Source organism: Calypte anna, chromosome 20 (assembly GCF_003957555.1).
Source record: "Calypte anna isolate BGI_N300 chromosome 20, bCalAnn1_v1.p, whole genome shotgun sequence".
In the NCBI taxonomy this organism is placed as follows: domain Eukaryota; kingdom Metazoa; phylum Chordata; class Aves; order Apodiformes; family Trochilidae; genus Calypte; species Calypte anna.
In genome coordinates, this window is record NC_044265.1 from 1,969,724 (window position 1) to 1,983,162 (window position 13,439).

General features: G+C 47.7%; 1 protein-coding gene across 3 annotated transcripts in view; it reads left to right on the forward strand.

The window, feature by feature from the left end:
• The window catches only part of LOC103539770 (ubiquinol-cytochrome-c reductase complex assembly factor 1), a 46,024-nt gene extending 40,430 nt beyond the window's left edge, over window positions 1-5,594 (forward strand). For all 3 annotated transcript variants that reach the window (XM_030463192.1, XM_030463193.1, XM_030463195.1), the window contains 2 exons: window positions 952-1,065; window positions 4,336-5,594. In XM_030463192.1, coding sequence (XP_030319052.1) covers window positions 952-1,065; window positions 4,336-4,470 — 249 coding nt within the window. In that variant the 3' untranslated portion in view covers window positions 4,471-5,594. The remainder of the gene's footprint in view (window positions 1-951; window positions 1,066-4,335) is intronic.
• Window positions 5,595-13,439: the final 7,845 nt, after the last annotated feature.

Sequence of the window (13,439 nt, forward strand, 5' to 3'; positions counted from 1 at the left end):
TGTAGTGGGTGTTGTTCCTCAGATGCTATTTTATGCTGATAATACTTTTTGCACAGGGGTTTGCATTATTAAAATCTTCTGAATGTTGAACTTCATGGAGTTGTGGACACTTATGCATAGAAGTCTTTCATCTGCTTTTCAGTGCAGCCAGGATGTGACTGCCTGTGTCTGTTTTCTTTTTCTTTACTCTTTTTGTTGACACTCTTTTTGGGAACAAGATGTCACTGAAATTAAAGACAAATGTTGACCTTTTATAGCTGAATATTTTAAAGGCCTTGCTTGCAAAGCAAATGTGTCAGAAGAAGACAGGAGTTACAAGACTCTGGTGGTAACACCACATAATTTTAAAAGACAATAAAAATGAGAGAATTTGGGCAGAAACTACTCAGGGATGTCATTCATGTGTAAGCCAAATTCAATATTAGATTTAGCTGGAAAAATCTAGATAGTTCTTGATGAGAAGGAGTTCTCTTTCTCTCCTTTACAATGAAAAATCGAAAAGCAAAGCAAAATAGACAAGTCCTGACTACATTTCTGCAATATTGTATTAAATATCCTTCAGGTTTGGTTTTTCTTTTTTCAACTGTCATGGGTTTCACACAATTCTGTGAGGTGGTTCTGTCTTCTCTGTAAGGCCAAAACTAAGGCTAAAGATTTCATAACACAGAAATGCAATTGTCAGCTCCTACATTAGGAATACACTCACCCAGGTTTTTTCCAAATTAACTTGCCAGAACGTTTGTTACAAGCTGCTCTGTAAATTAATTTAAGGCCAGGCTTGTTTTTCCATTCTGGGAAAGAGTGATTTTGGTGCCTTTTCATATGTAGAGTCCATAGCAGCTGCAGGCTGTGAGACAGCCAATATCGTCAGTTGCCAAGTAGAGTAATGTGGTTGTCTTGTGTTCTCCCTCTCCACGTGCAGTTTTTAATCCCCCTCTCTGCTTCCTTTAGGGAATCTTGTCTGATGATCATGTTCTGGCAGCAGCTCTTTGGAGGAACCTTTTTAACAGGAACTGTGAGGACCCTCGGCACCTGGAGCTGCTAGTGGAATATGTGCGCAAACAGGTACTGAGAGCAGCTGCCCCACTCCCTGCCTACACCATGAAATGGGGGCTTGGCTCATGGGCATGGGGTGTAGCTCAGTTCCCCTCATCAATGTCACAGAGATTGCTGGTCAGTGATGAAGGAGAAAAAGGTAAAAATGCCAACCCTGGCCGATCACTGCAGTTTGGTGAAAATTTTCTGTAGAGAAACTGAGGGAATGTTGGAAGGAATCTTGCTGATCTTCTTCTGGACCTGTGCTATGGAGGGGCTTGACAAAATGTGTGAGAAATGGGCTGCAACTTGTTTTAGAATTATTACTGATGTTGCAGAGTTGGGATCCTCTTCATAATGAAACAGCACACTGAGCTTGAAAGGTTCCTGATGATCTCTGTGGGAAAGAAGTGAAAGGTGGTGTTTCCAGAATTATTTCTGTTCCTTTCAGTTATTACCTATTAGTTCTGTTTCTTTCCTGGAGGAAACATTATTAAGGACTGAGAGGACAAACACTACTTAGGAGATTTATGAACCAGGTTCCTAGGAAATGCTGGTGGGATATAGCCCAGGTGTGTACAAAAGAAAGAAAGAAAAGGGGTGAAGAGATTCAGTGTAGGCTGCTGAGCAGGGAACTGAAGAACAGAACCTCCACAGCAGCATTCTCTGTAATATTTCCAGCACTGTATTCAGGACCAGATAGAGACCTGAGGAGACTGTATTTCACTGTGTGTTTGAGAAAATGGTATGGAAAGTCATAGCTTGACTTAGTAAGGGACTGAAGATCCTTTTGGCATGCTAGAAGGGCTTCTCGGGTGGGACAGACTTCACGTAGTGCCTGTGGCTGGTGATGCTAAACATCAGTGAGGCTGTAGAAAAGTTTAAAACCCCCACTTCTGTGTATTCAAGCAAAAGACAGGACAAGTGCTATCAGCAGCTGATTAGGAAACAGTAATCACAGATAAATGTGGCACACAGGAGAGGAGCTGGCACAGCTGCTGCAAAGCCAGGACATTACTGCAGACAGCTCTAAAGTGCTGCACTTGGGAAAGACAGTCCTAGCTTTAAATATGTATCAATAAGCTCCAAACTGTTACCACCCAGAAATGAGTCCCTGAGGTTATAATTGGTTTATGAAAATGAGAATGCAGCACTCTAGAGTGTTTAAAAAAGTTAAAACAAAGGTTCAGAAGTACTAAGGAAGGAATAGAGAACAAAATAGTGGTGTCATGCCACATTTTAAATCCATGGCACCCTTGTCATCTTGAATAATGTGTAAGGTTTTCTTGACTGTCAAGAAAGATAAATGAACTGAAGAAAAGTTCATGGATGAGCAGTGTGGATGACATGGAACAGCCCCTTTACTAGCAGTGAGTAGGATCCCCTGCCTGAAAAGAAGTTGAGAAAGAGTATGAAACAGCTCTGGGAAATCTTGAAGGGATATGAAAGGTGAGCAAGGAGATGCTGTCACTGACAGAGGAACAGATGGAGTGTTGCCACAGGTTGGTTGGGATGCCACAACTGCACGTGGGTTCCAAAGCCACTGGCAATGTTTGTGGAAGAGAATTCTGTCTGGGGCTGTTAAACACAAGAACTGCTTCAGGCTCAAAATCTCCAAACTAACAGTTTCTGAGAGGGAGGAAAAATAAACAAGGAAATAACATTGTAGGCAAGCATTGTATTTAACTCCTCTTGGGGCCTCTGCAGTTGCTGACTGTCAGAACCAGGGTACTGTGCTCTTTGCGCTGACCCTCTCTGGCCATTTGTGTATTCTTCCCTCTGTTGAGAAACTCCTTGTCAAATTACCTCATGTTTCCAGTGAGCATTGTGTACGAGAGCTTTCTCACAATTTCTTGCTGATCCTGTCCTGAACTGCAGCTATTAGTGGATGCCAGGGAAGACACCAGTAATAGAGCAAGCATGTGTACTATTTCCCTGCTCAGCTCTCCTAGCAATCTGCTGCCTGCACAGACTTCCTGAGCCAGAGGTGGTGGATATGCCTCTTACTGACCCTTAATGGAATGTTTTTGTATTTTTTTTTCCCTCTCCCTCACCACTGTTCTTGCAGGATCTTGTGGCAGCAAATTAACCACAGAATCATAGAATTGTCAGAGTGGGAAGGGACCTCTTGGGATCGATCATCTGGTCCAACTCTCTCACTGAAGCAGGATGACCTAGAGGTGATCCTGTGTTGTGTGACAAGAATTTTTTTTAATTTGCTTACATTGTATCTTAAAATTTCATTTGATCCCAAGTATTTCTTATGTAGTGAGAATGAGTGTTCATTCCATGATCATCTCCTCCAGCTCATGTGCTTTTATATTATAAATCTCAGGTGTTCCCTGTTGGCTGGGCTCCTTTTTCTGTAGTGAAAAGCTTTGGTCTGTGAAACCACTTTTATGAGAGCCCTCCATGTAGGTGATGGTACCAGGAGTCTGTCGTCTGAATTAACTGCTGAGGAGAAGAAATTATTCATGGTAGCTTTGCATGGCTCTGCTTTGTCCCATTGCCAAACTTTCAGAGGAAGCATTACCCAAGCAGTCAGCAGAAGCCCTCATGCAGTTACCTCCAGTGGATCTGCAGATGTTTATCTCCCACCCTTCTGTGATGCTGGAGCAGATGTAAATTATCTCCTTAGGTCTGGGTCACACATATGGCAGAGTATACTAAAATCTCCCTCTTCTGCTTTCTCTGCCCTGTGAGGCCACACCTGGAATCCTGGACACAATTTGGGGCTCCCGGGTTCAGGAGAGACTGGGATCTACTGGAGAGAGGCCAAGGGAGAGCTGGGAGGATGATGAAGGGACTTGAGCATCTCTGCTGTGAAGAAGGACTGAGAGCCCTGGGGCTGTTCAGCCTGGAGAAGAGAAGGCTGAGAGGAGATCTCTGAATGTCCATCAATATCTGAGGGGTGGGGGGCAATGGGAAGGGCTCAGTCTCTTTTCAGTGGTGCCCAGGGATAGGACAAGGAATAATGGTCTTAAATTAGAACATAGGAAGTTCCACCTCAACATGAGGAGAAACTTCTTGACTGGGAGGCTGAGGGAGCCCTGGCCCGGGCTGCCCAGAGAGGTTCTGGAGTCTCCTTCTCTGGAGCCTTCCCAAACCCCCCTGGATGTGTTCTGTGTGTCCTGCCCTGGGGATCCTGCTGGGGCAGAGGGGTTGGACTGGGGGATCTCCAGAGGTCCCTTCCAACTCCTGGCAATTTATGATTCTGTGATGCTAAGCAAGGTGTTTGGGTACCTCTGGAGGAAGCTGCATGGGTGGTGGGAGCCCTTCCCTGACTCCCTGTCCTCACAGGTGCAGCACTTGGATGCTCTGAGCGGGGAGGAGCTGCTGCTGACTGGGGAGGTGTCCTGGAGACCACTGCTGGAGAGCAACGCCCGCAGCATCCTCAGACCTCCTGCCCCTGTCTACAACGATGAAGGACTCTGAAGGACTCCTGAGGTTTCTATCAGTTTTTCAGATCAGCCTGGGGAGCAGAGGCCTGAAGCTGAAGATGGGCTCAGGAAGGAAAAGCTGCTGCTGAAAAGCAAAGGTGTAATCAGGTACCCAGCCGGGGTGACTCAGGAGCAGGCAGGACAGCCCCACTCTTCTGAATGTTCACCCACAAATAAATGTTAGTTGGTTTGAGAACCTCTGTCCTTTTTCTGGCACTGAGTGGTCCTTGCTGACAAGACCTGCCTTCTGTCTTTAGGAAACAAGGTATTTTTTTCACGAAGACATTTGTGTCCTTTGCCTCATTTGAAGAGCTGCTACACAGAGACACAAAGGTGTTCCTCTGCTCACTGAATGGGTGTGAATGCAAATGTCAGCTTTGCATATTAGATTTTAATGTATTTTAAAAGCCTGATATGAAAATGGAATGGTCCATTTTTTTTGCTTTAGTGGAGTTAAGCATTGCTTTAACAGATTCTGAAGAGTTTTCTGTGAAAATCCTCTTTAGGAACTCTCTGCTCTGTTGCACAAGAGGAGGATGCAAACAATAATGCACAGTCCCCAGTATTCTTCTGTGACTCCAGCCATCTTAGGGAGAATAAAGTCCAAAACATGGCTAGGCTGTCACTAAAAGCTGCCTCCAAGTACTTGGTATTTCAGTCTGCCTTGATTCTTCCCTAATAATTTTTAGAGTTGTAGTCTATGAATTTCTTTATGAAAAGAACATCCCCAGTCCTGTCCATGGCTTTTGAGGGGACAGGACTGTGCTGTCCCCCATCCACTCAAAGCAGTGGTGCAGGGCTTTTTAAAGAGCCCTGGCAACCCAGTGAAATCTTTCTGTGGCTATGCTGGCAAATTACACCCACATGGTAATTATGGGAGCAAGAGCTCCACTGATTAGATCAGTCAAGGCTGAGGTGTACTGTGTAGGTGGATGGTTCACCAGGCTCTTTCCAGGTCAGTGACAAAAACAGTTTTCATTTCTCTCCTTTCTAAAATCCTAAATCAGTAATAAATGTCAGTCTGGGTAAAATTGATGTGTTTGGGTTTTCTGTGCCATGTGTGCTTTTGATAAGATTAAACCTTATAATATCAGGATTTATTCCTCGTAAAACTATTAAGCAGAAGTGAAAGGTGATAATCCTTAATTTGTGAAGTTAATCCTTAGTTTGGGAATCCTTAATCTGGTGAAAGTCTGACTGGGTCTGACTGGGACTGTTCTTCCTCCTGAGGCTGCTTTCTTCATGTGGTGTGTCTGGGGGGGGGAATATTTGACATCCCTTCTCTGTGTAAAGAGCAGTGGGATGCAGAATATAGGTTCCCAAACACTGGCTTGCATTTTTTTTGTTAATCTTCTCTTAGGGAGCCTTCTCTGTATAAAAAAGGCATTTTGTTATTTTTTTTCCAAGGCAAACTTCCTCAGTTGAACTTGTTATAAAATGAGTCATGTAAAGAAACCCTCTATGTGTGAGGTGTATCCCCTCTCTGTGAAAACATTACAGACCATACAACTTGCTTGCAGTTTATTTAAGATGCTTTTGTTGAAAGCTGAGCTAAGCAGAGAAACCTCTTATGTGTGAAGTATTATACAGTGTGTGTGAGATAATAACACCTTGTAATTCATTACAGCTGGGTTGTATTTACATAAAAGAAGGCTGAGCTGTGTAGGAATTTGCTGATTAATTTATTTTTAATGAGAGTGAAGTATACCAAGTACCAAAATAAACTTTACTTTGTGTATCTTACTGCTCCTGAAATAGGTGGAAAAATTAATGGTAGATATTTTGGCTCAAAGCTACATACATTAATTCATATACAAAACAGTCATTTAAGCTTTAACCCCTTTCCAGCTCTGTAATTTAAACCTGGATTCATGTTATCCACGCCATGGGAACAGGGAGTGCACCATCAGCCAGCCTGGAGCTGCCTGCAGGTCAGAGACCCTGTGTGATCCCTGGTGCTGTGGGAGGATTCCTGGCACCACGGGGCTGTAGGTGCCAACACCTTTTGTCCTCTGAAGCTGGGACAGCCAGGTGCTCAGAAGTGAACCCTTCCCCATGGATAGGGGCAGGAGGCTCCTGAAATTCCAGTGCCAGGTTGTGGTCACTGGCATCTGCTGGTGCCCTTTTTATTAATGTGAGAATAAAGAGCTGTAATCGTGGCTCCCCACTTGGTCCATGAAATGGCCTCAACCTCCCTGAGCCAGCAGCCAGGGTGTGTTCTGGGCTGAAGAGTGTGGGGCCTGGGAAGAGAATAAGGCTGGAACTGTCTGTGATTTCAAAGGGTGATCTGTTGGAGAGGAAAAATAAGCTGGAGGTTACAGAGGATGGGAGAGGACCTGGCCTCCCTGCCATTAATTAACTGGAAACAGGATTTGGATGTAGAATATGACCCCTCTGACTCTAGAGGTGCACACCAATAGGTTAGAACCATGCCATTGCCAGTATCCTGGATATTAAAGCATCTTTGCAACCAGAATTTAGAGTCCATTCATAAAATCATTTAGTTGAATGTCAGGTTTGAAGGGACCCCAAGGATCATCTGGTCCAACCCTTCTAATGTTATTTTTTATATGAGATATCCCAGCACCCTGTCAAGCTGGGACTATAAACTTTCCAAAGTGGGGGAATCCTCTAATTCCAGGAGCAAAATCTGCACCTTGCAAACATTCCAGGGAGAAGTGAGGAGTGACCCAAGGTACAGGAGTGACCCTGGTACAGCACTGCTCTAAGTGGGACACAGCTTTTCTTAACACTAAAGCCCATCTTTTCCCATTGTTGTGGTTTAGCAGGAGGAATGACTGAAAGTGCTTTGCTTATGGACAGGTCCTTGTTCTTGCTGCTGGGTGTTTTGAAAGTGGACTCAGAGCATCAGCTTGGGGCCATTTTCTATAGTTTAGGTTAATATATGCATGAACATTTCTGCTGAGCACTTCGGCACCCAACCTGATCTGCTCTCTCATGTGCAGGATGTGGACATAGCTTGGTATTCCAAAGGACTTTTTCCCCAAACTTTCCCAGATGTCTTAAAATCAGGAGACTTGAGCATCTGGGAAGCACTGGTTATTTCACCTGGATCTTGGCTTTGCTTCTGGGAGCAGCAAAGAAGGCCCAGCTCTCCATGTCTGCCTTCCCTGCTGCTTGGCACCACCAGGAGAGCAGGTTCATGGTTTGCCCACAGGGTCACACTTGGGAAATCTCTGGCTTCTGACTGATACTCTGATATGTATTGGAGTCTGGGGGGAGTCACCTGGTGCTCTTCAATGCCTACTTCATATTTTAGGTATTTTTCTGTGTCATCTCAGCTTCTTTGGTCACCCCACCTTTTGGTATTTGTACCCCAGGGTTTTTCCCTGCTCTCACAGGCATCCTTGGTGAGCTCCACAATTCCTGGGCTGCCCAGGGGTCTAAACCCTGTGAAAGTGCAGTTACCACCTCCCAGGTTTTGGACTCCTTGCCTCACCTTCCACCACGTGCACTTTCCAGTCATGTTCCTGCCACCCCAAGCCCTGAGGTCAGACTGGCATTGGGCTTCCCCCCTGACCCTGCCTCAGGCTTGGCAATCAGGTAAGCAGAGGCTAAGGAAGAGGAAATTTTTACAAAAAAACTTGAAATAATTTTAAGTTAGAATAAAAACAGCAAAGCTGAGCTGGGAGGAGGTGCTGGCTGGTTCTGTCAGCATGGTCCCTGTGATGGGTGCCACTGCCCTGCACCACTGGGAAGCAGTGGGAGCTGCACCATACCTTGTCACCCACTCTTGCATTTTTCTATACTCTCCCACTTGCAAAAACCCTGCAGGGAGGTCTTCCTTCAGAAATTTAAATCAACGCAGACCTGGTGCAGTCTACTTGTAGCATTTCTGTGGGACTGGTTTAATCCTGAGCATGTGCTGGGACTTGTAAATACCTTGAAATGACTTTGTGTCTGACTCCCCAGGTAGCAGAGTTGGCAGTGTTTGGGTCTGAGCCCCTCTCACTGCAAGGACACTGAGCTGCTGGAGTGAGGCCAGAGAAGGTCAGTCTTCTGGAAGGGCTTGGAGAACAAACCCTGTGAGGATGCTGAGGGAACAGGGATGGTTTGGAGAAGAGGCTGAGGGGAGACCTCACTCTGTGCAACTCCCTGCAAGGAGGTTGTAGGGAGGTGGGTGCTGGGCTCTTCTCCCGTGTGAATAACAACAGGACAAGGGGAGACGTCCTGAAGCTGCCCCAGGGGAGGGTTAGCCCAAATATTAGGAAGAATTCCTTAACTGAAAGAGTGGTCAGGTGCTGGAACAGCTGCCCAGGGAGGTGGTGGAGTCACCATCCCTGGAGGGTTTCAAACACTGCAGATGGGGCACTTCAGGACATGCTCTGGTGGGCATGGAGGGGATTCCAGGAGGGAGGGTTGGTTTGGTTGTGTTTTATTGGTTGGTTGGTTGTTGTTTTTTTTCTCCTGGGTGGACTGTTGGACTCTGATCTTAGAGGTCTTCCCCAGCTGTGACGATTCAGTGATTCTGTGCCATGAATACAGCAGTGACCTCTTGTGATGTTCTCCATCTTCTCAGGCCTCAGTGTAAATGTTTGGATGTGGTCAGCCATGCACCAGGAGGGGTTTGGATGGTGCTGGGGGCAGGTACTTCCTTAGTAGGCACCCCTGTGGACAGGCTCCTGCCCTCCTCATCTGCCTCTTCACATTTGCCTGGCTTTGTCTGATCTCTGTTGCCTTCTTGCATAATACTCTCTAATCAAGACTTTTTTGCTAATTTCTCTACAAGAAACTGATGAGGCTGTGTCCCACTCCCTGCTTGCCTGGACCTGCAGTGTCCTAATGCTGGGTCAGCATCTCCAGCATCCCTGGTGGTGCCACTTGTACCACTCTGCAGCCTGCCTGAGGGAGCAATATCTCCATCTTTTGGGCATATTGTGTCTGCACAGCCTGGCCCTCAACACAGTGTCTTTTCCTGAAGCCTGAGGAGTCAAGGTGAAGGCAGAAGCTTAGACAGGAGCCTGGGAAAGGTGGCAAGGATGTAGGAAAGCCCCTGAGGCTGAACAGGATGGAGTGGGAGGCTCTGCTCTTTGGCAGTTCTAAAGTGCCCTCTGCCTGCAGGACTGTCACCCCCTGGGGCTGTGGGCACTGGGATGGAGCAGTTGTGTATTAATGGTCTCCTGATCCTTCCCAGACCTTTCCTGAGACATTCTTTTGCTGCCCCTTCTTCAGGGCTGTCCTGTGCATCCTACATATGTTCTCCCTAAAGCTGCTGAACATGTTGAGGGAGAACTTGTTTTGCTTACAGTCATTCAACCTGCTGAACAGCTTGCTCTGCTTGTTTGTGGGGCAGCAGAGAGGTTTGGGCCTCATCCTTCCACTGGGAATGCAGAGCAGGAGCTCACACAGGGGTGATTTCACCTTCTGCTGTTACTTTGCAGTAGCTGCTCCAGATGGGATGTGCTGGGAGTAAGCAGGGAGTTCAGGTCCAGTGGCAAGAGATCTGCTTGGGAGTCAGACTGTGTAAACAGCTTCAGAACCAGAAAGATCCACTCTGCTGTTCTTATCACCTTGTGCAGGGATGTCCATGTAGGAGGACCCTGCAACAAGTTGCTGAGGCTGGATGCTGCTGCAGCTATCCCTCTCCCTCCTTCAGGCTTATTTAGGGAGTCTGGGATGTGCAAAGCCTTCATTAACAATGACCTCACTGACTGACAGAGTGAGCTGGGCTCCTTCATTCCTCATCCCACCTGCCAGCCTCCTGGGCTGCTCCACATCCTGCCAAAGCTGAGGCACCTTGGGAGGATTTCCTCATGGTCCCACATCCTTCCTCCCCTACTGGGAACTGGACCCAGTGGTGTGACAATGCCCAGCTCGTTTCTGTGTGTTCCCTTTGGAAGGAGAGAAGGAAGAGGTGTCTAATTGTGCTTTAACAGAGGCTGGGTACAGGGAGGAAGCATCCTGTGGTCCTCCTCATGGCAGCTGTGAAGCAACATCTGGAGTGAGTCTGGGATGGGCCAACAGAGGCTCCATGGCCACACTTTGGCTTCCCTGCATGGCCCAGGGCTGGTAGGGACCTCAGGGTGGCAACTGGGAAGAACAGGGAGCCAGCAGAGGAGGGAAGGTTGCCCACCTTCCCTGCCAACACCAGCCCTCACATCACTCAGAGGGGTGCAGAGCTGTCTCACCCCTGATTTGGAAGAGTCTTAACATGTGAAAGGAAAAAAAGAAATGAAGCAAGGGATTTGTGTGCTGCTTCCGTGTTCAGATGAAGGATCCTGTAATGCCCTGGACAGCAACCCCAGACAGCAAACTGGGAGCCTTGGCTGTGCACTGCTCAGGCTGGGGGCTCAGTGCTCACCCAGAGCCTGGGGCAGTCACTAAAATCTGGACTTGTCTCCTCTCTCTGTGCTTGCTGTCTGCATCTGCCCAGTGAAACATTGCTATGCAGATACCCTCCAGAAATGCCCATGAATCAGTGATGGTTTGTGGTCAAAGATGTGGGTTTCAGTTTGAAATAAAGAAGAAGAGTGGGGAGGAAAAAAAATAACAAAGGGAGGGGAAAAAAGCAAATCTGGCTCCTGGTGCTCTTGGGTGAGTGCTCTCCAAGAACTGGACTCTCACAAAACAAGTTGGCAGATCCCCTCCCAATTGTGCTTGGCAAGTAAGCAGCAGGTGCTTTGTGGAGAGCCCAGACAAGGTGTTAGAGTTGTGAGCTCCAAATCCATCTGTAGTGGGACACAAGGAAGTATTTCCTAATGCCTGGATCCTGGCTGAGCCCAGGCACCAGCCAGAGTGTAGCTGCCCGGGGACACTGACTTGGAAGTGGGACTTGGGGGTGTGTGTGTGTGTGTGTTGAGCCAGAGGGAATTTTCCCCTTGCCTTTCTCCCTTGTTGCAGAAGCTGTGTAGACAACACTTCCAGATAAGATCCTTGCTTTTAGCTGGCAAAAAATGGGCTGATGCAATTCCCACATCCCACGCTGGCCAATCAGTCTGTGGAAAGCCACTTACAGATGGCAGGGACAGGAGAGTTTTCATCTAATTTTAGATGTCTGCATGGAAAACCTCTGTCCCCGAGCTCTCCTCTGTTCCGTGGGGATCCATCAGCACTTCCATGGCACATCCCTCTCCTCTGGCCTCTATCTGACAGAGATGCTGCAGGGTGAGGTAGCCAACTCCCTGGAACTCTCTGCCTTTCCCCCCCAGCTCTGGGGGAGCCCGGCCTGACAAGCTCAGCAGGAGCTGTTTACATCCCATGTGTTTTCATGTGCTGAGGTCCATGAGAAATTACTGGAGGGAGAGTAGATCATTACCAAGCACCAGAATCAGCAGCAGTTGTTTACCTGGCAGAAAACACCTGCTTGATCACTTTTTAAAAATTCACACTCCTCTCAGCTCTGCAGGAAGGCAAAGAGTGAGGTGTTGTCACCTTGCCTTTATGTTCTCACCCAAGTGTCATTATCACCCTGGCAAAGCAGCTCCAGAAAAAGGCCCATCACACTTAACCCCTTCCCTTTGTTTTTCCCTCCAGCTTCCTTATGCTGTGTTTGGTGGGTCTGTTGGGAGCTTTTGTTCTTCTCCATCACTTATTTACACCTGTAACACTTCAATGCCAGCAGTTTCATTATGGTTTTGACCCGTATCTATTACTCAGGGCTGCAGAGTCTGCTCCTGCCTGCTGGGGAGAAGCACAGCTCTGCCACTCTCTATTTCATTCTCTATTTCATACTGGGTTCTGTTCTTGCAGCCTGCACAGTCCTGGTAAGGGTTGGTTCTGACTTCAGGGATCTCAGCCAGCAAATCAAACTAATGATCCTGCTCAGGCTGTGGTCCCTGGGGAGTGACAGTCCCTTGGGGACATGATTCATCCCAGCTGACTTAGAGCTTGGTGCCAGGACGTGGTTGTTCACACCTGGGCTGTCTCCCTCCACTGCCCCAGTGATCAGCAGAGATTCAGCTTTTAGCTGACTTCATTCAGCCAGGATGAGTTTAAGCTGCAGGCATTTTGGACCTTGCAGGTAAAAGGCTCTCTCTCCGCTCAGATCAGCTCTCCAGCTCTCCACTCTCTGGGTGTTCTCTGGATAGGTCAGCTGCCCCAGGGTTAGAGAGGTGACTGGGGTGGGGGGATCCATCTTGCAGTCTGAGCACCCCAGGGTGCCTCCTGTGCACAATTTTTTACCTCCTGAATAGTGTCCTGGGTGGTGCACTCCTAACACAGTATTTTAAATCACGTATTAACGTCTGCCTGTTTTGTTTCTCCAAAAGTATCTCCATGATGCTTTGGGGAAGCTGGAATGAACTCATCCCAACTTATGGAGAGTGTGGACAGAATCGTCATTCATCCAGCACCAGACTCCAGAGTCTGAATGTTCCTTCCAGGGAGATGCTGAAGGCCACAGGAGCTCTTGCAGGCTGAGGGATCCAGAGGTGTGAGCTGTGTACAGACACTGGGAGCTATCAGAAAAGATGGGGTTTGGGGCAGTGCTAAGTGATGGTTGAGGGAGGAGTAAGTTTCTTGGCCAAGGCTGATGACCCACTTATTTGTATTTCATTGTAACTGACACCGAGAGGAATATTTTATTTGGAACAAATTTCAAGCAGGAACAAGTTTCAGCATCTGCATTTCCACAGTGAGCACAATGAGGGACAAAACAGGTTGGAGCCTGCTTGGCCAAGGGTGGGGACCTTTCAGCAGGGATGGGGAGGGCAGTACGGGAACCAGGTACAAGGAAAGGGAAGGAGCTGCTGGAGGAGCTGATCTTCCTCCCCTTCCTTCCTCATCCAAAGGGATGGGTGAGGACCAGGTGCCAGGTGTGTGTCTGAGGAAGGGCAGAGGGATGTGGGGAGAGGCGGCTCCTCCCCAGGGGTGGAGGCTGCACCTGGTGATTAACTCCCGAGGGGAGGAGTGGAGCTCATGCGGAGCGCTGAGGGGACCTGGTGGGGGGAACTCGGGAGTGCGAGGAGGACAGGAAAGAGCTGGAGTCAGACAGAGGATTAACCC